The 25,717-nt window shown below is 40.9% G+C and overlaps 1 protein-coding gene and 1 pseudogene across 1 annotated transcript in view; both read left to right on the plus strand.

Annotated features, from left to right (window-relative positions):
- Tmem38b (transmembrane protein 38B) overlaps positions 1-20,465 on the plus strand; it is a 34,770-nt gene extending 14,305 nt beyond the window's left edge. The window contains exons 2-6 of the mRNA XM_021159989.2: positions 1,176-1,332; positions 9,146-9,330; positions 10,605-10,692; positions 14,190-14,307; positions 19,751-20,465. Of these exons, the coding sequence (XP_021015648.1) occupies positions 1,176-1,332; positions 9,146-9,330; positions 10,605-10,692; positions 14,190-14,307; positions 19,751-19,969 (767 nt within the window). The 3' untranslated portion in view covers positions 19,970-20,465. The remainder of the gene's footprint in view (positions 1-1,175; positions 1,333-9,145; positions 9,331-10,604; positions 10,693-14,189; positions 14,308-19,750) is intronic.
- Positions 20,466-20,524: 59 nt separating this feature from the next.
- On the plus strand, positions 20,525-20,643 carry LOC115030904 (annotated as a pseudogene).
- The last annotated feature ends 5,074 nt before the right edge of the window (positions 20,644-25,717 follow it).

Genomic DNA, 25,717 nt, shown 5'->3' on the forward strand with positions numbered 1-25,717 from the left:
TGGGAGGCAGAGGCAGGTGGATTTCTGAGTTCGAGGCCAGCCTGGTCTACAGAGTGAGTTCCAGGACAGCCAGGGCTACACAGAGAAACCCTGTCCTGGAAAGCCCCCCCCCTCCAAAAAATAGGATGTCAGAATCAGTCATTAAACAATACCTCGGGGACTGTGAGATGCCGAGTGGGTCAGGTGCCTGCTTTGTAGATGTGGAGACCTGAGTTCATGTCCCTAGCCCCTATTAAAGCTGGGCATGGAGCTGTTTGCTTCTGTAACACAGGAGCTGGAAGGATGGAAGCAGGGAGATCAAGGGACTTGCTCACCAGCCAGTGAGTGACCTTGTCTCTAAAAACAAGGTAGAGAGCCAGGCAGAGTGATATATACCTTTCATTCCAGCGTTCAGAAGGATGGACGAGATAGATGGATTGATCTCTAGTTTCTAGTATGAGACTAGCCTTGTCTATGTAGCGAGTTCTAGGCCAGCCAAGGTTAAATAGTGCCCTGGCTAAAACAATGTAAAAGACAGAGCAGTAGAGGAAGAAACCCTGGCTTCCTTATGTGCATGCATAGGCAATTGCACCATCGCTCAAGCACGTAGATATGCATGCTAGCTCTTACTTTCTTCCCCACCTCAAAAACACCCCACAGTTTTTGAAGAAAACTCTGTTGTTTTGGGGTTAGAGGACTCAGTGGATAAAGCACTCGCTGCACAAGCACGGAGAGCTGACTTTGGATCTCTGTAACACAAATAAAAGCCAATTAAAGTAACACATGCCCAGAACCCAGCAGATCCTGGAGGCTCACCACTCTGTCAGTCTAACTGAGGCAGCAAGCTTTAGGTGCAGGCAAGTCCCTGTTTCAAAAGAGAAATGTGGAGACATGATCAAGGAAAGATCCTGACATCTCCGCTGACCTCCATGTGCCTGCATTGGAGAATACCCTCCCAACATACCTCCAGCATATACCTGCAGCCACACCCACATTCTCCCATCTCCCCACATTGCACACAGTAAAACCCGTGACTAAAGAGAATACGGATTCAAATGTCCATGATGAGCACACTTGTGAATATAATTTTTGGGAAATAAATAAACAAACGCTTTATTTCTCTAGTGTATTGGGTGCTTAGTGCTTCCTGGCACCTATGCAGTGGTCTCAGAGCGTGTTTTACTCCATCCTTTCAGGAGCAGTGGCGGCGGCGTGGAATAACCCCCTGTCTAGCTGGCTGAGTGCCATGCTCCATTGCTTTGGTGGAGGAATTTTATCCTGTATACTGCTTGCAGAGTCTCCATTGAAGTTTCTTACAAACCACACTAATATTTTACTGGCATCTTCAATCTGGTAAGTTGCCCTTAGGCTGCACTATGAGATCTTTAAAGAATTGTTTAATAGATTGCAGTAAAATGGATCTTTTTCCTTTAACCTTTTTTATGTCCTTAAGTTAATGCATGTGCAATGAACGAACCCGAATAGTGCCAAAGACTTTTAAGTGCAAAGTTTGCCTCTTCCCCTTCCTCCTCTTATCTTCTTCCAGTGGAAATTGTTTTTAGTGTTTATGGGAACATTTTAACATTAGAGAACATCAAATATTGGCCCAAATATTTTGTTTTGTTAAATAAACTTAGATAGTATTGTGACATCCTAAAAAATGTGTGAACAATTAAACAAAAAGTCCAAGCTTTTCTTGTCTCTTCTTCTTTGTTGGCTTCATCATTTGCTTGTTTATTTGTAGACAGACAGACAGACAGACAGATAGGTTCAGAGTTTCACTGTGTAGCCCTGGCTGTCCTGAAACTCAATATGTTCATCAGGCTGTCCTCCAACTCATAGAGTTGCCTCTGCCTCCCCAGTGCTGGGGTTACAGCTTTGCACCACATCTGGCTATTGGATTATGTAAAGGCTTCTGACATTTTTTTTTAGATTTATTTATAATATATGTAAGTACACTGTAGCTGTCTTCAGACACTCCAGAAGAGGGCATCAGATCTCATTACAGATGGTTGTGAGCCACCATGTGGTTGCTGGGAATTGAACTCAGGACCTTCAGAAGAGCAGTCAGTGCTCTTAACCTCTGAGCCATCTCTCCAGCCCCAAGCTTCTGACATCTTTAAACATGAATTGGAAAAATGATAGTAGGAATTGGCTTGGATTCTTCTTCATGCAGGTTTAGATGGTTCTTAACAAGATTGATTAATTAAGTTAAAATATATTGATTCTAATCAACATGCTTTGTTTTATTTAAAGTAAACTATGCTTTCAATTTAAAAACACTATCAATTTAATATATAAGGAGCATTTGGAATTCATTTTTCCTGGGGTTGGTGAGAGGGCGCAGTAGGTAAAGGAGCTAGCCATTTAAGCCTGGCAACCGGCATTCTAGTTCTTGAACTCACACAAAGCTGAAGGAGAGAATCGGCCGCCCAGAGAAGCCTCTTGGCTTCCACACGTTCACTGTAGCATGCAGCCTTCTGCGCATCATGCACATACAACACAGTGAGAAAAATAACCAAAATTTCATTCTATTATAATAATTGTGGATGCATTAAGTCGTTACAAACAGGTATGGATGTTACAAATAATAGTGGTAATGGTAAAGTAGTAGAGGAAACCTGTGGCTGTGGAAGGGTGGGTGTAATTACTCACTTGATAGCTAGTAATTATCGAATTAGAATTATGTACCAGCTAAGACTCATTTTCATGTTACATCACGAGTCCTGTGAAGTAGTATATTATTAGTTAGGGTTTTACTGCTGTGAACAGCACCATGACCAAGGCAAGTCTTATAAAGGACAACATTTAATTGGGGCTGGCTTACAGGGTCAGAGATCCAGTATCATCAAGATGGGAGCATGGCAGTGTCTAGGCAGATGTGGGGCTGGAGGAGTTGAGAGTTCTGTTTCTTGTTCTGAAGGACAACGGGAGAAGACTAACTTCCAGGAAGCTAGGATGAAGATCTTCACGCCCACAGTAACACACTTCCTCTAACAAGGCCACACCTATTCCAACAAGGCTACACCTACAAATAGTGCCACTCCCTGGCCAAGCATATTCAAACCACCACAAGTAGCTATTACAATTTTTTTCCTGACAAAATCTTTTCCTGGTTACTTTAAGAGAAAAAAATTACTTAAATACTATGGAACTATATGTTGCATTTCTCTGATTTGTAACTAAATGTTAAATTCATCTATAACTGTTCTAAACATCCAATAAATTTGTAAGCTATACAATCAGGTATGGAATGACTGACTACATCGAATTGTTCTGCAGGCTAAGCCTCCTCCATGTGAACAGGATTCCAAGTTTTACTGTGTTTTGTTTTTTAATCTAATCTGGTGGTAAATTAGGAGTTTTTACTAACAACAATTACAAGTTTCTCTCTCAAGTAGTTGGTATCTAAATCAGAACTCACTCTATCAAATGAGAATGAAAGAGAGTATACTACCAGACTTACACAGGAAAGTCTTCAAAGATTTCACAGGGTGTTGCTTGCTTTCAGTAAAATCACTACTTTCTTTCTCTTAGTAGTTAATATTTTTTGGCTGTGGAAAGTGGGTGGAGTGGAATTAATCATTCGATAGCTAGTATGTATTGAACGAGATATTAGGTAAATTCTTTATATTTATTTTCATACTCTGGGTCCTGTGAAGTAGCTACTATAATTATGTTTTTAAAGATTTATTTATTTTTATTTTATGTGTATGGGTGTTTTGCTTGAATGTCTGTATGTACATATGTATGTATGTATATATAACACGAATGTATGTATGTGCCTGGTCCCTCAGGAGCCAGAAGAGGACATTGAATACCCTGGAACTGAAATTACACATAATTGTGAGCCACAATTATGATGTTGAAAAAGGAAGCCAGGTATTCTGTGAGAGCAGCCACTATTCTTACCTGCTGACCCACCTCTCCAACCCTTTAAAAATTAAAAGCATTAGATTACATGTGACAGGTTTCCTTATGGCATTTTCATACATGATTAGTTTTGGCCGACTCCCCATCCTTCTTCCCAACCTCCCTGCTCTCTCCTGTGCTACCCTCTCCCAGTCTTAAGCCTGCCTTCCAGTGTGTTCTGTTCACCCTCCTACAAGAGGCAGCTGTTGTTACTACTTCCACTTGACAGCGAGGAAATTGAGACCAGGGAACAGTTCCCATATTTTCTGAGTAGGCTAGTCAGAACAAGTGTGACTGTTGAGCCTCTGCGCATGACAGCTGCCCTGTGTCTTACTCATCTCACAGCATCGCCCTCCAGAAGCACTGTAAAGGATTTCCAGTCTATAGTGGTCGTTTACAGAGATACTAGCATTTTGGATTATTTTAATGTTGTATAAATGCTGAGACTATATAAAAAGGAAGATAGCCAGATTCTGTGACCTTCCTATCTCTCCTGTTTCTAGCGTTAAGTACTAGTCCTCTCACTTCTGGCCTGGACTTTGAGTAACTTCCTAGGTGGGCTAATTGCTTTTCTCATTACCCCTAGATATTCTTCACATAATGATGAAGTGATTATCTTAAAATAAGTTACAGTGTGCCACTCCTGCGTGCAATACTGTCTTTTCAGGAACAACAGCCTGAGTTTTCTCATGACCTACTGTCCATCCCTACAGATTCTCCCTCCTCTGTCCTCTTTGCTGTGATGCATGGCCACTGCTCCTCATACTCCTTCCTTTCCAGCCACACACGTGCGTTTATCGACACTCTGACTTGCCCGGTTTTTATTGAACTTGTTGTACTTCTCAGAGAGAGGCAGGGCTGTTGCTTGGTTATTTGTTTGCTGGTCATCCTGCAAAGATGGTCAGTTTAACAACAACAACAACAACAGCAACAAACCTGTGTATGAACTCAGATTAAAGGATGATTTGTGAGACTATACAGAGTGCAATTTTTGTCATTATTTGAAACTGTCCCATCTTTGGCCAGTGGGAGCCTTTTCAGTTTTCATGTCTCTTGGTATTTTAAGATTCTTATACCTTTCTTCTGGAATTAGTTTTAGTTTCATTTAAGGAGAAATAGTTTTTTCAAGGTTCACTCAGAGCATTGGAGACACTGCTAAGACATCTATTGAAACGAGCTAGGGTAAAGAAAGAGAAAATGACTTGAGTTCATACTAATATTTATCTCTAATTCAAATTCAAGACTATTTATTATTATTTAACGTGTCTCTGTTATATATGTAATACTTGAAATTTACCTAGAATAAAGAATTCTGTTATTTGTTGGGCAAAGGATATTACAAAATCAGAATATCCTGGCATTGCTAATTAATTTTGTTCTGTTCTTTGCTCGCCTACATTTAACCTTTCTCATCTTTAAACCAGGGTGTGTGTGTGCTGCCAGAGTTTCATGGTCACAGTGCCATGCTTCCCTGGTTAGTCTTCACACTCGGATTTTGCTTGCTCTGTACTGGATGCAGGTCACTAGTTATTATATCTGTGCCCTGCAATTCTGGCTTTTTGAAGCTGTGGTGAGTACTGCTTTAGCCTTAACAGAGCATGACGCAAGGCACAAAGAAATTAACGACTTAGCCAAGGAATTGGAGACCCTGAGTATCCAGAGCCCAGATTTAAACCATGGTTATTTCATCTGTTAGTTGGTGCATAAGCAGTAAATTGCTTTGAACTCTGGAATAGAAGTGTTGTCCTTACAGTCTCTTAAATATGAGAAATGATGCTGGAGTCAAGACAGTGCATCTTATTGTTTAATTAGAAAAGTTTTAACATTTTGAATAACATCTCAGTCTTTGCTTCTGATTTTGAGAGTCAAATGATCTGGGGAATTATATTTTCAAGTGAGGTCAGCTTCAGAACGGTAGCATGCCTGGGGGTTAGCACCATCTACTGGTAAAGACAAACAAGCGCTTGTTCTGTCTGTATACAGCTGTTGTCTGAAAACTCCATATACTTTCTTTTTAAAAAGCCATTTATGGGGGCAGTACATAATTTATAATTTTCTATCTATTGATTTTATGTTTTCCTTAAACTTCCAGGCATTCTGTAGGGAGATTACATTTAAATGAGGGAAATATAAGTCACAGTTTTATAGTCTTTTTCAAGATATATCCATGAAATTTCTTTTGTGTCCTAACCAGAGGCCAGGGCTATTGCAGTAGACTAACATGGGTGTGGTTTGTGTTCTGTTCGGCCCAGTTAAGTGATATTGCCTGAGGTAAACAGGGGGAGTTGATGGTAAGAGAGGGAGGGAGTGTTCTCAGGGATGAGCCCAGCAGAGCGCCATCTGCTTAACCCCTGGTTTTAACCTAAATTCTGCTCCCATCTTAAAACCTGTTTACACTGGTTTATGTTGGTTGTGTCCTATTTTACACTAATTTCTCTCTTTGTCATTTTTCTCTTTTTATTAATCTGACCCACAGAACTTAAAAGTATCTGAGAAATCCATTATTATCTTCTCATTCCATTTCTTTTTCCTTTCCTGTATATATACATATGTATATGTATCTATGTGTATTATTTTAGGTACTTACAAGGTAAAGGTTTTTTGGATATTACAAACTTAAGGTGAAATTACAATCTTTACAGAAGAGATGTGCTGTTTAATGACATTTCCCAGTAATTCATCAGAGGAACATTATATAGCTAACTTATATTGCAGAACAAGAGTGGTTTTGTCTGCAGTCATTTGTCTTTCACGCTCATTCATAAGTCTGTTAGACATGACAGAGAGTTGTTCCTTTTGCTCCATGGCAACTCAGGTGGGCACAGAGGTTTCACTAATATGTGGGGTTTTATGTGTACTTTAGAAATATCTGATGCAGGGCAATGGTGGCATGTGCTTTTAATCCCAGCACCCAGGAGGTAGAGGCAGGCAGATCTCTGTAAATTTGAGGCTAGCCTGGTCTATAGAGCTGATTCAGGATAGCCAGGACTACAAAAGAAACCTGTCTTGAAAAAACCAAAAGGAGAGGGCTGGTGAAATAGCTCAGTGGGTAAGAGCACTGACTGCTCTTACGAAGGTATTGAGTTCAAATCCCAGCAACCATATGGTGGCTCACAACCATCCATGATGAGATCTGTCGCTCTCTTCTGGTGTGTCAGAAGACAACTACAGTGTACTTATGTATAATAATAAATAAATCTTTGGGCCTGAGTGAGCAGAGTTGACCTGAGTGAGCGGGGGTCGACTGGAGCAAGTGGGGTTGGCTGGAGCAAGCAGAGATCTTAAAAATTCAATTTCCAACAACCACATGAAGGCTCACATCTGTACAGCTACAGTGAACCCACTCAGAAGTAGCAACAATTATAACTTATAGACTGTGTGTTGTAATATGGCATAGTTGAATGTAAAAGCTGCTGTTGTGTAATAAGTTTGAGCATATGTTACAGATGGAATTAGGGAAGGCAAATGGAGCTGTTGTAATACTGGTTTTGTTCTTTTGAGCATGCCATTTTTAATGTGAGTTACAGCTAAAGGAAATCTATAGCATCTGTTCTTTATCTAATTTATAAGAGATACCAAAGTATTGTCTCATTTTATTAAGAATATATAGACAATTCATTATTTAAGTGTATATGATTTCTTTCTCCATTGTCCAACTTCCTAGAAATCATTTCTACATTTAAAACTTTCAAGATATCATGTCAATGTAAAAAAATTTAAGCCATCCTATATCAGATTACTTAAAATTGTCTCCAGATGTTTCATTCCTTACTCTGTAATGAATTGATTCTTTGATATGTTTTGTATTTTGCCTCCAGATTGGATGCTAATAGACTATTCAGCTCAGAGCTATTTTTCACTGTGCTGAGTTTTTGGTTCGAGAACAGTTGATAAGATTGACAAGTTGATAGGATTCCTGCCATCCGGCAACCAGTGTAATCCAATGATGAGCACTGTAGCCTTTACTTTCTGTAGTAAGAAGCAGGGTATGAAGAGCCACTTTGAGGTGTAAGAAGCAACTGCTTCAGCTGTACCGAGCCACCGCTGCCTTGTGTTTAGATGAAATGAAACAGACATTCTGTGGACTGTGGTACAGTGATGGGACCTGGAGTAAGAAGGATGTAGCGGCTGACCTATGCTTCCATATTTGGTCTCGAAAGCAGTGTTGGCAAATATTTTATATTCGGTGAATGCATGTGAGGTTTTTGTGTTTATGACTCATGAATTAGAATAAAATTAACACTTAATTTAAAAAAAAACCAAACATTTTTTTCTTTTGTTTTTGTTTTTGTTTTGTTCTTTTTCGAGACAGAGTTTCTCTGTATAGCCCTGACTGTCCTGGAACTCACTCTGTAGACCAGGCTGGCCTCAAACTCAGAAATCCTCCTGCCTCTGCCTCCCAAGTGCTGGGATTAAAGGCGTGCGCCATCACTGCCCGGCCCAAACATTTTTTTCTGTGCCATGCTTTCTGTATCACTCCATTAGAAGATGTATTGTGCTCTACATACCAAACTGTCTATTAGGAATGGAGGGAAAAAACTGTATTTTCTAGTAAATAATGTTGGTAGTATTTGAGGAGATGCTGAAGAACAAACAAAGTTTAAAACTATGGTTCACCAGAGAACAGCTATATTACTGTTAAATTAGCAACAACTTCACTGGCTATAACTAAGCTTATTCAATCAAATTAAAGATTGCACTCAATATTCTCTCAACTGCATGAACATACATTTTCCACAACATAAGCCTATTTCCTTGGGAGTTCTCTCTGTCTTTGTATAGATTTCTAACTTACACTCTAAGCTAAGGGACACAGGTCAAGATAGTGGTAGGAGTAGAAATGCTGCCCTTGCTTTTTTGCCCAAAGGCTGGTTTGTCTACCTCCTTTTCCCTAAGAACAAAGACATCATATGCTCATAGCCCATACCTGCTGGAACTGGTAAGACACTTGCTTCTTTCTCTTAATTAATTATGTACCTAACGTTCTTCTCATACTGTATGGATGAATGAAAAAATTGTATAGAGCATTGCAAAGTATGTGGCTTCTCCTCCTCATCATACAGACTTATATATATATTGTGTAACGTAAAACACAATCTAGTATCCAGTCTGCTTTTTTGAAATCCTATTCCAGGCTTTTACAGATAATTACTTTGGTTGTGTTATGCTGTGTTGTTAGTGGTGGTGACTTAGATTTTCACTTTCATTCCTCTGATATTATTTACATATTGAAATATTTAAATTTTAATTTCAGGTATATTGTATTCTTTTGCCCTCGTGACCTAGTTTCCCAGGGTTATTCATATCAACCTATTCAGTTCCTGGCTGCGGGAATGAAGGAAGTGACCCGAACGTGGAAAATAGTAGGCGGAGTCTCGGATGCTAACAGCTATTACAGAAATGCCTGGATAGTCATGATAGTTGTTGGATGGGCCCGAGGTGAGATTAACAACTTGTGTTCCTGACGTACTGTAGCTCATGAGTACGTCTTTGCTTACAGGGATAGGGATCACATACTGTAAAAGTCTTTTTGGAGAGTGGGAGCCTTGTCTAGTTTTTTAACTGGTAAAGTTAATTTAAAAGTTACTTACATCAGTATTGGTGATCAGCCATTATTCTTTAAAGATCTTATTTAGCATATATACAGTATTCTGCCTGTATGTATGCTTTTGTGGAAGAAGAGGGCACCAGATCTCATTATAAATAGTTATGAGCCACCATGTGGTTGCTGGGAATTGAACTCAGGATCTCTATAAGATCAGCCAGTGCTCTTAACCTCTGAGCTAACTTTAGTTAACTCCAGCCATTATTTTAAGCCTGGTGGCCTTGAAAAGTTTCTTACGAATAATTTCTTTTGTTGTTTCAGAACCAGATAGAATCATAAGTAGTTATTTTACCATATATGAAATATGTTTTATATGAAATTTTGTTTAATGTAAATTTAAAAAAAATGCTGAGGCTGGGCGTAGTGAGGCATACCTATAATCTGAATACTTGGAAGGCTGAGGCAGGAGGATCACAAGTTTGAAGCCAGTTTGAGCTACACAGAGAATTCTAGAATAGAAAGACCCTGTCTAAAAATGAAAACAAATTGCTTTATATTCTTTCCTTTCTTGTCAGTTGTTGGAAATAGCAGATATTCATATTCACATTGCTCGAATTGCTTTCTGTTTATTCTATAGCCTCCCTCCCTCCACTCTCTCCTCCTTCCTTCCTTCCTTCCTTCCTTCCTTCCTTCCTTCCTTCCTTCCTTCCTTCCTTCCTTCCCTCCCTCCCTCCCTCCCTCCCTTCTTTCTCTCTCTCTCTCTCTCTCTCTCTCTTTCTTTCTTTCTTTCTTTCTTTCTTTCTTTCTTTCTTTCTTTCTTTCTTTCACCTTTGCTATGGTGTACTGCACCTAAAATTAGCCATGTCAAAGAAAGAAATGTAAAGAGCGGATCTTGTTTTTCCTAAAACAGTTCTATATGTACATGTCTGTGCTTGAGAGCCCAGCTTTAACCTTAGGTCACTGTAAGGCAGACATTGACATTCTGAGGAGGGAAATGCACTCATCTCAGATCTCAGTGTACAGAAGACACATTTTTTTCTTCCTCTTGAGAATTTTGTTTTGGTAATCTTGAATTTTGGACTAGGAGGGGAAATTCTGACTTCTCCTACCATAAATTTCCTAAGCAAATTGGTTAAATATTCTTGTTTCTTTTTTATTTTGTCTTTAGGTGCAGGTGGTGCTGTCATCACAGCTTGTGAACAGTTGTTAAAAGGAGACTGGAAACCAGAAGGTGATGAATGGCTGAAGATGTCCTTGTAAGTGGCCTGCATTATACTGAGATGTGGACTTTCAGCCTTTGATGCCACCTAGTTGCTTTAAAATGCTTTAAACCATGTTTATGACTGAGACATACCCAAGAAACAAATAACAGTCACATTGGGAAGAAAACCAGCAAATTCATTAATTCAGATGAACTCTCAAAGGAAACATCAGTTTTCTTTGGATTCCCCTTCTTTATAAGAACAGCTTGGCATGGACTGGACCTCCCCCCCCTCCCCCCCATATGTATCAGAAGTACAGCTTGGTCTTCATGTGGGTCCCCCAACAACTGGAGTGGGGGCTACTATTCCCCTACCTGGGCTGCCTTGTCTGGCCTCAGTGGGAAAGGATGTATATAGTTCTGTAGTGACGTATGTGCCAGAGTGGTGTGATATGGGGCGTGGGGGTCTTCCTTGTCACAGAAGACAGAGTAGGGAGAAGGGGAGGCAGGTGCTGTGTGGGGAGGAGCTGGAAGGAAAGGTGGGGGCTACGATTGGGATATAAAGTGAGCAAATAAATTAATGAAAAACAAACAAACCCAGCTTGGAAGCTGAAGGGAAGGCTTAGTTCTAAGAGCACGTGCCACACTTACAGAGGACCCCACACGACGCCTCATAACTCTGCAACTCCAGCACCACTGGATCTGATGTTCTCTTCTGGCCTCTGTAGCACTAGCCAGACATGTGGTACACAGTATATACATGCATGCAAAACACCCATACACATAAAACCACCACCAACAAACCCTATCAGACAATGATGTGGACATGTCTTATGTGCAGATCCTAACTTTTAGCATATACGATGTGTGGCCATGAGTAGGGAATGAGTCCTAGAGCTAGGAAGCGACCAAGAAAAGCAGGACTGGTTTTGAGGAAGGATGGGAGCGTAATGGTCCAGGGGCACAGGCTGGAGTTGAAGTGCAGAGGCCAGGGCCATGGTGTACACAGTTAAAGCATAGAGCCTGAAGCCTAGGATCCCCGTGGAACTGATCTGCTGGAGTTTGAAACGTCTTGGTGCCAGGGCTCTCTCCTTTCCCTTTTTGGAAGAGGAGTATCTGCTGCCGTCTGTTCCACCATTGTGGTTTGGAAAGAGAATCTGACTTCCTGTTTCGTAGGAAACAGCGATAGAATTTTCCAGTTCATCTCAGTCTTCATAACAGGTCTAACTCTGATTTAAATCTCCTTTAAGTCCTTCTTCAGTGCCCTTTCCCAGTTATCTACAAACTGCTTATTTTTTAGAGTCAGTCTTTAAGAAAACATAATCCAAAATGGGCAGTGTGTGTGCCAAAACCATTTCCTTAAGGAGCTACTTTAGCATAGGAACGAAACAATGAGAGTAACAAAATAACATCAAAATAAATCATATTCCATTGGGCAGAGGTCATATGTATGTATGTATGTATGTATGTATGTATGTGTGTGTGTGTGTAAGCATGTTCACTTGTGTGTCCTAGAGCATGCTTGTGCCTATGGCCACCCCAGGCTGGAGTGGGATGTTTTCACTGATACGTTTCCACCGTCTATCTTGAAGTGAGGTCTTCCAGAGCACATGGAGCCCACTGTCGAGTCCTCCTGAGTAGCCAGCCTGCTCCTGGCTTGTTGTCTGGGCCTCCTGTGCCCTGGCATTACTGGTGGGCTCTTATGGCTCTCAGCACCCAGTATGCTTTCATTCTGTACAGCAAACGCTTTACCCACTAACCATCTCCACAGCCCCTCTTTTGCCCTTTATGCTTTTAAATGTTAATTTGTGTACATTTTATAACATGTTATACAATTATAAACTGATAAGAATGTTAAAAGTTGTCTTAAATTTTTGTTTTTGGTTTTTCCAGACAGGGTTTCTCTGTATAGCTCTGGCTGTCCTGGAACTCACTCTGTAGACCAGGCTGGCCTCGAACTTAGAAATCCGCCTGCCTCTGCCTCCTGAGTGCTGGGATTAAAGGCATGCACCACCACGCCCGGCTAAAATATTTTTAAAACATAGGAATATACAAGAAAAGTTTAGAAATCTCTTTTCCAAGTCATGATTGTTATTTAGTTACATTAATATGTGAAGTCCAGACCTTACGCTGTTTGAACCCATTCCTTAGTTTATAAACACTTGAATAACCTTTAAAAGTAAATGGACTTATAAAAAAGTCCATTTGTCATTTTTGCAGTGTGGCATTCTCATAGTTTATAATTTATTCTCTGTAGGCACAGCAAAGCTGGATGGAGATCTTCTACCAAGATACTTTAAGCATGTCACAAGTGTGTAAGGGAACCCTTGTAGCCCATGTAGGTTAGGGGTACAGTGGGTTCATAACTTCAGCGTTAGTACTTATGATGTTGCAAACGCTGACTTGCCATGCTACGTGCTATCCTAGGGTAGATGGCTCATGCTGCACTCTAAGAGAAAGGGTCTCACTGTGTAGCTTTGCTGGCCTCTAACTCACAGTGATCCACTTGCCTTGGCTTCCCAAGTACTGGGTATATGGGTGCCACCATACTGCTTTCAGAGAGTAACTGTGTGATCTTACTCTCCATTCTTTACGGCAGCCTGAGGTTGTCCAGTGGTGGCATTTACACCACAGAACAGGAAAGATGCCTCTCCATTTCTCCCATTTGTCTTGGGGTCTTGTTTATCACAGAAGGTTTTTCAAGTCCTTTAAAAAGGTGTATGATGGATAAATATGTTTCTGCAATACTGTACTATAGAAGCATAATGGACACTCTAAAAAGTTTTGTGCCTGAGAAGTTGTTAGCTCAGTGGTCAAGAGCACTTGGTGCTTGTCTTAGGGTTCCCGTCACTGTGAGGAAACACCATGACTAAAGAAACTTGGGGACAAAAGGGTTTATTTGGCTTACATCTCTCCATTGGTTTTCATCAGCATATGAAGTCAGGCCTGGAACTCAAATAGAGCAGGAAGGTAGAGGCAGGAACTGATGCAGAGGCCACAGAGGGGTGCTGCATACTAGCTTGCTCTGTCTGCTTTCTTATGCAACTCAAACCCACTAGCCTAAGGTGGCACCACCCACAATGGGCTGGGCCCTTCCCCATCAATCACTAAGAAAATGCCCTCCTGCTGGATCTTATGGAGACATTTTCCCTCCTGAGGGTCTTTCCTTCCAGAGAAGTCTAGCTGTGTGACAGACAAGGCAGCACAGTGCTCTTTCAGAGGAGCCAAGTTTGGTTCCCAGCATCCGAGTCAGGCAGCTCACAACTGCCTGCAACTCTGATCTGATGCCTCTGTGTGTGTGTGTGTGTGGGGGGGTGCGCACATACACACAAAGTCTATAAGAATCTCTAGTACTTTATGCTGTGAGAAAAGATTTTTAAGTTTAAATAATTCAGTATTTCTGAAACTTTAAAAGTATATTTGCATAGCTCATTTTGTGTTAATATCTGCTAAGAGTCCATTAAATTGGTGTTTACAGAGCACTCGGAGAAGATTGTAGACAGAGCAATGGTTTTTGTTTGTCACTGACTTAAAAATGTTATTTCCTTTCAGCCCTTGCAAGATAACCCTGCTGGGGTCAATTATGTTCACCTTCCAGCACACCAGGCATCTGGCGATATCAAGGCACGACCTCATGTTCCTTTACACTATCTTCCTCGTGACCATAAAGGTGAGCGAGTTCCAGGTGTCCACCAGCCTGCACTACTAATCCCTCAGGCGGAGCTAATACAAGAACACTTGTTTTTTATTGTTGAATGTGAAAAGATGGTTCTGGGGGAGTTTGCTCAGTGCATCAGGATTCCCTGAAGCTCCTCTGTGGTTTTTCACTGCCATCAGGAGATGCTTATGTTGGACAGGATAGGCAGGCAGTGTCTTGGAAGTCAGAGAGTCGTAGGGAGGAGGGTCAGAAGCAGCCCAGACAGGTCCGCTTCATTCTTAAAGCTAGGGTAGAGTTTGAAGTTAGCACTGCTTTTGATTGTTGTCAAAGGTAAGTACATTAAGTTTGCAGGTAGAGGAGCCACATGTGTTTACAGACCTGCTTCTTCATTCTGGGTCAAGTAGACAGGTGGTGGTGGTGTTGTTCTGCCTCGACCTGTGGTTCTGTTCTTCCTCGAGAGAAATATATTCAGCATCTGCCTTTCCTCCTTTCCTTCTTCCATCTCTCCTCTACAATTTCCTTTTCCTTTTCTTCTTTTTAACCTAGTACTCATCACATGTTCAGCTATGTTTAGCCAGATTCATTAAAGAGGAAATTATTTATTGTTATAATTCTCTCAAGTACTTTATGATTGATAAAACTCAAGCCACAGGGAAACAAAATAAATGGGGAAGATTATCAGTAGAGGAGAAAGCCCTTTTGTATTGTTGATACAAAATGGACGCTTTGCAATTTCAAGCATGTCTGTGTTTCATGAACTAGGTTTACACATGCCCCAAGGGATATGTGGCTTCTGGAATTTTCTGTATAAAATCATATTACAAATGTGACATATTTTTGACCGTTAGTTGATCTCAATGGTAATTAACTTTAAATATGTTAAATGCATTATTGGGTAAAATTCACATATGCTTTATTGTTATTACTATTTTATTTTGCGTGTATTGGTGTTTGGTCTGTATCGATCTTTGTACACCTTGTATATGTTTGGTGCCCAGTGAGGCCAGAAGAAGGTGCTGGATTCTTTGGAGTTGGAGTTACAGTAATTGTGCCGTGTGGATTTTGGAAAATGAACCCAGGTCCTCTAGAAGAGCAGCCAGCCCTCTTAACTGCTGAACCATCTCCTCAGCCTTCTGACATAAGAAAAAAGTTTTAAGATAAATCTTTTGTCTGTTTTGAACTGTGCCAAATTTGGATCCCTTCTTCCATCAGTGGATACTTGGAAGAACTCTGAGAAACATGTATTAGGTATTGGCTGTTCACTTGAAGAAACTACAGTGAACTAGTTACTATGAAATAGAGCAAAGGTGCTGACCAATAATGATTAGAACTATGAAGGACACATGCTCCACTATGTTCATAGCAGCCTTATTTATAATAGCCAGAAGTTGGAAAGAACCCAGATGTCCCTCAACAGAGGAATGGATACAAAAAAATGTGGTACATTTACACAATGGAGTACTACTCACCAATTAAAAACAATGAATTAATGAAATTCTTGGGTAAATGGATGTATCTGGAGGATATCATCCTTAGTGAGGTAACCCAATCACAAAAGAAGTCACTTGATAATCACTCACTGATAAGTGGATATTAGCCCAGAAACTTAGAATACCCAAAATACAGTTTGCAAAACACAAGAAAATCAAGTAGAGGGAAGACCAATGTGTGGATACTTCATTCCTCTTTAGAATAGGGAACAAAACACCCATGGATGGAGTTACAGAGACAAAGTTTGGAGCTAAGACGAAAGGATGGACCATCCAGCGAACTACCCGATCTGGGGATCCATCCCATAATCACCCACCAAACCCAGACACCTTTGCATACATACGCCAGCAAGATTTTGCTGAAAGGACCCTGATATAGCTGTCTCGAGTGAGGCTATGCCAGTGTCTGGCAAATACAGAAGTGGATGCTCACAGTCATCTATAGGATGGAACACCGGGCCCCCAATGGAGGAGCTAGAGAAAGTCCCCAAGGAGCTGAAGGGGTCTGCAACCCTATAGGTGGAACAACAATATGAACTAACCAGTGCCCCCAGAGCTCGTGTCTCTAGCTGCATATGTAGCAGAAGATGGCCTAGTTGGCCATCAGTGGAAAGAGAGGCCCATTGGTCTTGTAAACTTTATATGCCCCAGTACAGGGGAATGCCAGGGCCAAGAAGTGGGAGTGGGTGGGTTGGGGAGCAGGGCCGGGGGGGAGGGTATAGGGAACTTTCGGGATAGCATTTGAAATGTAAATAAAGAAAATATCTAATTTTTAAAAAAAAGAACTATGAAGAAGCTGTGTGTTTTAAAAATTAAGCCACGTATGATGACTGTGGTAAAAGCAGTTTCAAAGACCGGTAGAACTGTAAAATGATTTTAGTTAATTGAGGTAAATAAAAGTGAAGACGAGGAGTATACAGGATTAAAGGGATGTGGGGAGTGGAAGCAGGAGCAGTCCTGGGAGAGCAGCTTGAACTGTCCTGTGGCCTGTTACTTCCACTGTTGGTACAACCCATACCCCAGGTGTGGCATAGACACCAGCTTTTCAAGGTCATTTTAAAGTACTGATCAGTGTGTTTCTTACACGATACTTAGGAATGAGTACTTGTACATTTTTTAAAAATCAGTTTTTTAGTAGAATAATTCATGTGTACTAAGGTCTGCTCAATTCAGGGAATACGTATTTACATTAAGATCTCTGGCTGCTCTTCCAGAAGATCCAAGTTCCGTTCTTAGCAACCATGTAACAGCTCACAGTCTTCTGCAGTTCCAGTCCCAGATAACCTATATCCTCTACTGGCCTCCTTAGACATCAAACACACATATGTGTGCAGATAAAACACTCATATGTAAAAAAATAGACTAAAGTAAATAAATTTTAAAAGAATATGGGTGCCTTACCAGTGACTACACCACTGAAGTAAATATCTCTCCCTCTTCCAGTAACCATTAACTACATATAAATCCTCAGGGAATTGTGGGACATAGTGAGCACCTACCTCTTCCACTGCAGGATGTTGGCAGGTCTAGTCTTACATAAATCTTGTGCAATCCATCCCAGATGCTGTGGGTTCAAGACTGCAGCAGCCATATCACACGTCATGCCAACACACCGTACCATTCCCCCTCTTTTTCTGTTTCTTACATTCTTTGTGATATTTCTTTTCGGAGGTTTTCTAAGTCTTGGAGTAGGATTGATGCCCCAGTTTTCTGAACATTTAACAGTCACTTATTGTCATTACTTTGACCAGTTATGAGTTCCTGCACTTAATACTACCCTTTGGAAAAGGCAGCTTCAGACTGAAGCTCACAGCAGCACTAATTGTGGGTATAACAGCTATTGTGATAAGCACACCTTGTCTATTTAGCAAAACCAAAGCAGTAGCCTCCCCGTTAGGTCTTATGACCTCTGTGGCCAACGGCTTCTGATCAGGTTTTATAGTATGAGATGTGAAGAAATCCCCTTCTGTGGAGTGGGTCTCAGATTTAATGAGAAAGCTGCTGTTTGCCCCTGGATTGCCCAGTGGGCACAGTTTGCCTTACCATTCAGTAATATATCGCGAGACTCCACAGCTGAGCAGGACTTGATGTCAGTCTCTCTCATTAGCCTTTGTGACACCTTCTGGCACCATGAGGGACTAGCAAGCATCAAGAAAACTCGTGGCCGGTTCAAGCTTGCTTTCTCCATGTCCTGTGATCAGATACCTCTATGGTGTCTTTAGCCATTGGGTCTCACCATCTAGTTTTTAGAGGCAGCCAACAGCAGGGGCACTAGCTTGTATTTTTGTCAGGAGGTGTGGTAGGGAGGAACTTCACACACGGTTGACCACCAGCTTGTAGGGGAGTTGCCCACCCCAGACACTGGAATTTGCACTTATTCTATGGCTCAGGAAGCAGCTTTATCCACCCACATAGAGTACTTTCAAAGTCTGTATTAATTTTACTCATAAAATTGCATACAACCTCCATCCCTTGTCTTACTCTCCTCCTTCCGTCAACATTTTTACTCCCAGGGTTCTTCTTCCCGTCAGACATCACATATGTTATAAAAGTAGCTGCTTTGGGGCTGAAGAGATGGCTCAATGGTTAAGAGCATTGACTATTCTTCCGAGGACCCAGGTTCAATTCCCAGCACCCACATGGTGCTCACAACTATCTGTAACTGGTTCATGTGAAATACAGACAAATGCAGGCAAAACACCAGTACTCATAAAATAAAGTTAAAAAGATAAGACAAGGTGGGCTTGTTTTTATTAAAGTAGCTGTTTCATAGTACACATTTCAGACCGTCTGACCTTCACAAAGTTCTGTGTAAGTGAGCTTTGCTTTATATATGTGGTAGTGTTAGTATCCTGTAGATTATATTGTGCCCTTTTCATCTGACGTGGTCTAAATTATTTACCATTATTTCTGGCTACTGTAACTTGCATGGCACACATTCTTTGTAACTTCGCAGCCCCTAGATGACGTCACACTGAAGGATACATTATTCTTGATATCAGGCACCCCAAGCAAGTGGGTTGTGTAGGGGCCTCCTTTAGGGATGTCATTGCAAACGTTTCTAGTTTGATTTTTTTTTTTTTTCCTGTGATCTGGAAGAGCTGACTGTTACAGAGTCTTAGGGCTTTGAAACTAAGCTAGATCCTGAGTTCTCCCTGCACATCCACTCGGGGATTAGTCTCATTTCTAGATCAAGTCTGAACATTGTTGAGCAGTGTGATTTATGAGGTAAAGGATTGGAATCACTTTTGAGTCCAAATTCTGATGTCTTTGTTCTATACTTAAGTAATTCAAGCAGAAAAGATTGGTGGGGGGATGCTTTCTCTAGTGTCTTTTTGGGGCACTACAGCTCCTGAAAGCCTGCACCATTGGCAATAGTGTGTTGTTAAGTAGTAGTTGAACCTAAGTCTGTATTGTGTCTTGCTTTCCATTCAATTTGCTTTTTAGTTTGGGGCAAGTTACGTAACCTGTCAGAGCTGTGACTATTCCTCTCTGTGATGAAGGCAACATTAATTGTTGAAAGTAGAGAGGAGTATAAAGTATTTACAATTCTGACCCATGCCAGACATATAGTAATGATAGCTGTATTGGCTGTATGTGTAGACGCTAGATAAGATTATATCTCATAAAAAATTATATCTCATTTCCCTTGACTTCCTTATCTGTCTGTCTGTCTGTCTGTCTATCATCTATTTCTTTCTCTCTCGTTATTTTTTCTTTTTTCCTTTTAAGTTTTGGTAGTAATGGTTATACTTCATTTGGTATACCAGTACCTGGTACATTTTTAATGAATAATCTTTAAATTCTTAGCAATCTGAGATTTTTCCCAGAATTTACCATATTGTTTTCTCCTACAGATTAAATAAAAAAATACATTTGAGTCCCTTTGCCCATTATTTTTCTCTCTTGGTTTTAAGAAACAAAAAGTGTTTGTACTGAAATTCAAAGTTAATTTTCCCCCCTAGGTAACCATGATGATGACAAAGGATACTGCTGTGACTCTCACTCCCTTTGAGGACACCCTGACTCGGATGCTTTTTGGCCGGCGGCAGCAGCAGCAGTTTTCATTGAGTGAAAAGAAAACTGAAGTCAAACCGTCTTCCAATGGTTCTGCCTCCAGTGCATCCAAGCGGGGAGCAGAGCCTTCAGGTGGTGCTAAGAGACACGCCAAGAAAGAAGACTGAGGGCCGTCCCTGGGCTTCGCAGGCAAAAGGAAGAGTTACTTATCTCAGAGTGTGCTCGTAGTGCTGTGTAAATGATGTGAAAGAACGCTGATGTGTAAGCATGGAGGGGACAAAAGGAGGAAGTGTTTTGTTTCAGGGACACCACTCGCTCTGGTAGTTGTAACTCTTGGGGTCACGAGTGTATCATGTGAATTTATTTTTCTGGTGTAAGATTCTCATAATTATTTGGATAGTTTTATATTGACAAAAGAATAATTTTTTAAATGTTACAAAAAGTTCACTTGTTACTGCAAAATTCTAAGAATTTAACCAAAAATTCAGTATTTTTTTTTTTACTTTTTGAATGACTATAATTGTGTTTTAATTCTGCAGAATTAAACTTTTACTTCATATTTCCAGTAAAATTCCTGTATATAGAAGACAATTCCTATTTAATTTTGAACACTGAGAACTTTTCCTAAATACTTTTTAACCTAAAATAAACTAATAGTGTATATTTGCTGTATACAGTTATTTATTTTATATATCTTGCACACATTAAAAATACCTGAAATTGTCTACGGCCATACCACCCTGAACACGCCCGATCTTGTCTGATCTCTGGAGCTAAGCAGGATCGGGCCTGGTTAGTACTTGGATGGGAGACCACCTGGGAATACCCAGTGCTATATGCTTGGAAAAAAAATACCTGAAATTTATTTTAGTTTCAAGTATTATTTTTCATTATTTTTGAGTCTCAGTTTTAAGTTTATTTCATGCCCTTGTTTTAAAAACTACTTTTTCCTTAGAAAAGCAGGGTTACAATTTGTGCGTATCATTTTCTTTTTGCAACAGGAGTCTCACTTGGTAGCCCAGGTTGGCCACAGACCTTCTACCTCAGCTTCCAAAGTGCTGGGATTATGGGCCAGGGCCACCTTGCCAGGCTAGGAGTGTAGTTTTTACTGTTAATAATCCTGTGTTTGGAACCTGGGATGTTTTGTTTCACCAGCTGGAGAGAGATAGTCTTCACATGTTGTATGTTCCTTCTGACTCAGTTGCTCTGAACAGGCTGGTGGCATGTCTCTGTGACTCAACAAACAGTGCTGTCATGGCTGAAACTGTCCTGCACCTCTTCCGGGGATCATTGCTTCACGAGTTCATTTAACTGTCTCTTCTTGTAAGTTTGCATTTGGTATCTCTGCTCAATAGACATGTGTGTGCATTTCTAGTTTTATCTGAAATGAAAGTTGTTTTCCTGTGAAAATGCTCAGCGCTCATGAGGACTGTCTTCCCACATTTGATGTAAACCACAGAGCCTAACCTCATGTGGCACACTACTTGAATGAAGCAATACAACATTAAATCTGCTGTCTTGTGGACAAAGTAAAAAGCAAGCAAGCAAACATACTAAGTGATAGGTTTTATTTGTTTAATTTGGTGCCTAACTGTCATGTTATAACATTAAATTCTGTAGGATGACTTTCATCTTAAGAACGTGAGCCTGTGTTAGGCATTTTTGGTTGGTTAAGAAGCACTTAAGTAATATTCAATATATAAAGTTTTCCTTTTTTTTTTTTTTTTTTTTTTTTTTTTGGTGTTTGTTTCGTTTTTCAGAACAGGGTTTTTCTATGTAATAGCACTGACGTTTCCTGGGGTTTTCTATGTAATAGCACTGACGGTTCCTTTTTTAATTTTTAGCAAACTTGCACACTTGCAGATACTTTACTTGATTAAGAAAAAGATTTTGAGTGGCACTTTTGATAACCTAGGTATGAGAAAAATGCTTATTTTTGATATGTGACCAAAAAAGCACTAAATTGCATTTTCTATTATATATTTGACAATCTGTAGTTAAAAACTTTGCAAAATTAATATGTTATTGACCAGTTCTGGTTTTAACTGTAGTTAAAATGGTAAGAATCTTGTTTTTCATTTGTATTCAAAACAAATTCATTAAAATAAGTATTTTAGTATTCAAGGGGTATTCTTCTTCTTCTTCTTCTTCTTCTTTTTGGTATTGTTTTGAGGAAGAAGTTCAGAGTCCTGTGTTATTTTGATACTTGTGGCTCACAGTCTGAAGGGGACATGGCACTGGAGAATGGATTAGGCTTAAGACCTCCTACCCTGGATCTGCTCAGGCAGTCGACTCTCAGAGACCAGCTCTTTATTCCTTACCTACCGGGAAGCCTAGATGTGGTCGGTCCATAGGCCAGCTTCACACAGCCCAGTCTCACCTAGGGGAGCTCGGAAGTTGCTGGACCATGGCCCCCTGGGGGCAGTGATGGAGCCTCTAGCAGAATGTGCCTAAATACTTTCAACCCAGGTCACCAGATTCTTCATTCTTCCTTGCTGACAGTTTTCAGTAAGAGAGAGAGACCAGGGATGTGTTAGGTGGATTTCACTGGGAACCAGTGGCCTCTCCAGTGGGCACAGACTGAGAGCAGTGAGGGAGTGAAGGGTGCACACCTCACTGGGTGCAGTCTGTTTCTTTCAGCACACCGTGACTTTTTAATTAAAACGGACTTAAGGGAAAATATCTACTTCAAGTCACAAGTTGATTGCAATAGAATAAAGTGTATCCGTGTACATCCACCATCAAATAAATCAGTCTGAACAAGCAAGGACCGTCTCAGAGAACTGCGCCCTTAATGGATCTCTCCGGGGAAGTCCCTTGACTAAAGAGCTGGACCTGACTCCTGAGGAAGGCTTTCTTCTCTCCAGCCCCTCCAGGGTTCTTGGCCACAGATTCAGAGTGTGTTTTCCTTCTCCCAGGCTCTGCCTCTGCTCTCCACCTGGAGGGTGGACGACCTAAGGGGAGACATGGATTCTGGTTTCTGACACTCAGCAATGGGCACCCACAGTGGAGAGGCAGAATGTGTATGGCACTAACATATTTTAATATATTTTCATGAACAAATTTTTTTGTGGGGGTGGTAGCTCAAGGCGGGGTTTCTATATGTAGTCCTGGCTGTGCTGGAACTCTTTTTGTGGACCAGTTAGCCTCGAACTCACAGAGATCTTCCTGCTTCTGCCTCCCAAGTGCTGGGATTAAAGACGTGCATCCAGCTGCAGACTTCAAATTTTTAAAGACATTTAATTTTTACACATTTTCTTTTTATTGTTATTGCTCCTTTTGATTCATGCTAAGAAGACACATGCCAGTCTGAGGAACCCCAAATAACAGTCTCTAGAACAGCTGTTCACCCGGGAGTGGCAATCCCCCTGGGGGCTGCATATCACATATCCTGCATATCAGCTATTTACATATAGTTCATAACAGTAGCACAATTACCGTTATGAAGTAGCAACAAAATAATTTTATGGTTGGGATTCACAACACAAGGAACTGCATTATTACTCAGGAAGTCACTCATGCCTTCCTGATGGCTCTGCAGACCTATGTAAGTGGCCACCTTTCCCGTGCTTGTGCTGTAGGCTTGTTTCACAGGACAAGCTCAATGGCTTGGTCTTCTCTTAGAAGTCTCTCCTACCTACTTGTGGGGGTTTTTCCCACTTTTTCCTAGTTTCTCACTTTTCAAGTTCAAGTTCTCAGGTTTTTTGTTTGTTTGGTTGGGGTTTTTTTGTTTGTTTGTTTTTTTTGTTTTTTTTTTCGAGACAGGGTTTTTCTGTGTAGCCCTGGCTGTCCTGGAACTCACTCTGTAGACCTGGCTGGCCTCAAACTCAGAAATCCGCCTGCCTCTGCCTCCCAAGTGCTGGGATTAAAGGCGTGTGCCAGCATGCCTGGCTAAGTTCTCAGTTTTAAAAGAAATCTTAAAAAGCTTGCCTATACTTTTGTATACCCAGTGAGAGTCCACATCTTCAATTTTCATTAATATGCGATAGTGAACTTGGAGTGACTCCCTTAGCTTGACCTTAGGTCCCAGTGGAATGTCTGGCATCTCAGGACCTTGAGATCCTTGAGATCCATAATTGGGCTGTGAACTTTGTAATTTATAGCATACTTTGAAAATAAGGTGGACAGGTTTTAGAAATAGGATTTTATAGTGAAAGGTTAATTTAACCAACAGTTGAAATCTTGTATATAAGGTCATATACACATGTGTCCTGGGCACGTCTGTGGCAACAGATACTTGAATTTCACAAGAGGGCTGGGAGCTTAAGAAGTTAGTGTTCCTCGTTATACTATTTCATGTATTATGATTATTCTAATGGTGCTGTGGGGATGGTCTGCTAATAGAAGCCCTCAGTAGGGTATTCTGATAAGGGAATTCAATAATTCTATCATTTTAATCACATGTGTTACTCTTGGGTTCACGTCCCATGTCTGATCTTTCACGTTCTCAGTTGCATATGAGTCTCAAGAGCCTACATTATTCTTCCCTGTAATTGTTCAACATATATAGCCATGAATCTTGTGGTAATTAAATCTATTAGACAGGAAGCTCTCTTCTCCCTCCCTCTGATCTGTATGGTTTGTATATTCCAGGAACTTCAGGGTTGGTCCAGTCTCCTTGACCCAACTGATGTTTTTTATGTTTCTCACAGTGAAGGATAAACACCAGAATCTTCTGATTAAAACTTCAGAAGTTCCAACCAGCCAAACCTATGGGATGCTAGAATGATTTCACAAGCAATGGTTACTCTGTAAAGGTGGCATTGGCTTGTGCCAGTAGGTTTTGAAGAAATAACTGGTGGAATAAAGGAGTTGGGAAATGTTGGGACAGGATATGAGAGGCAGGAACAACACAGAGTTTTCTAGGACAATGCCAGGAAGTCTCCAAGGGGACAGATGTTCCCTCAGCTGGCAGTTACCTGTAAGTACTGGGTCTGGTACCAGAAGAGGTGTTAAAAGCCACCTCCTGTACTTCAGTTGCTGCTAGAGTGCCAGGATGTTTTCTCATACTCGCTGAGTCAGGGGTGATGGAGGGGCCTTGATTTCCCTGCACTTCTCAGCAACTGGCTGCTTCACTTAACAGCAGCCTCCAGAGTACACACCCAGAATCCCCATTAGCTCATCTTCATCCTCCATGACTCCAGCAACAGGAGATAATTTGTAAGGCCATGAAACCACTGTTAATTTTGTTTGCTAATAGAGTATTTAGTTTCACTCTAATAGAGTATTTGGTTTGCAGCCCTGCTCACCTCAGTCTCCTCTCCTTGCACTGGCCATACTGATCATTCCTACCTCAGGGTTTCTAGTCACACCCTCTACCTTTCTGGAATACTACTTTTTACTCCCAGATTTCTTACTTTTAGGGAACATGAACAAACTTGAGAGCCTTTTCAGGAAAGGGAAGAACAAATTCACAGCAGCCTGACTATCTCAAAATGCAACTGAGATCACTAAGAATAGACACAAAATCACCTACAGAATTGTCAGGACACACCCCTCGAAGAACACCACCCTGTTCCTGGAAGCGAAAGGAGATCAATTCAGGCAAGAATGAGAGAAAATCAAGGCAAGCATTCTCTTCTAGAAAGGGTATCATATCTTCAAAGGAACCTTTATCACATCTGCATTATGAATTTGTAATGGATATCTAACATTCTGACTAGTGCACAGTTCAAAAGTATTTGTCTGGTTAAATAATCACAGAGATACCCACATAAGACCTAGACAACACTGGGACTATCAACCTTTCATCCCAGATAGGGGAGGGGCTTTTAAGGCCACAGCCCTTCCTGAGGATGGAGGAGGCAATGCTCTCTTTAGTGGTAAAGCTGTTGATAGCTACCTGTGTTCTAGTAAACACTTACTACTCAAGCTCGTGCACGTGAGCTAATTCAACTCAATGGGTCATCAAATCA

The sequence above is a fragment of the Mus caroli genome, chromosome 4, assembly GCF_900094665.2.
Source record: "Mus caroli chromosome 4, CAROLI_EIJ_v1.1, whole genome shotgun sequence".
Lineage (NCBI taxonomy): Eukaryota > Metazoa > Chordata > Mammalia > Rodentia > Muridae > Mus > Mus caroli.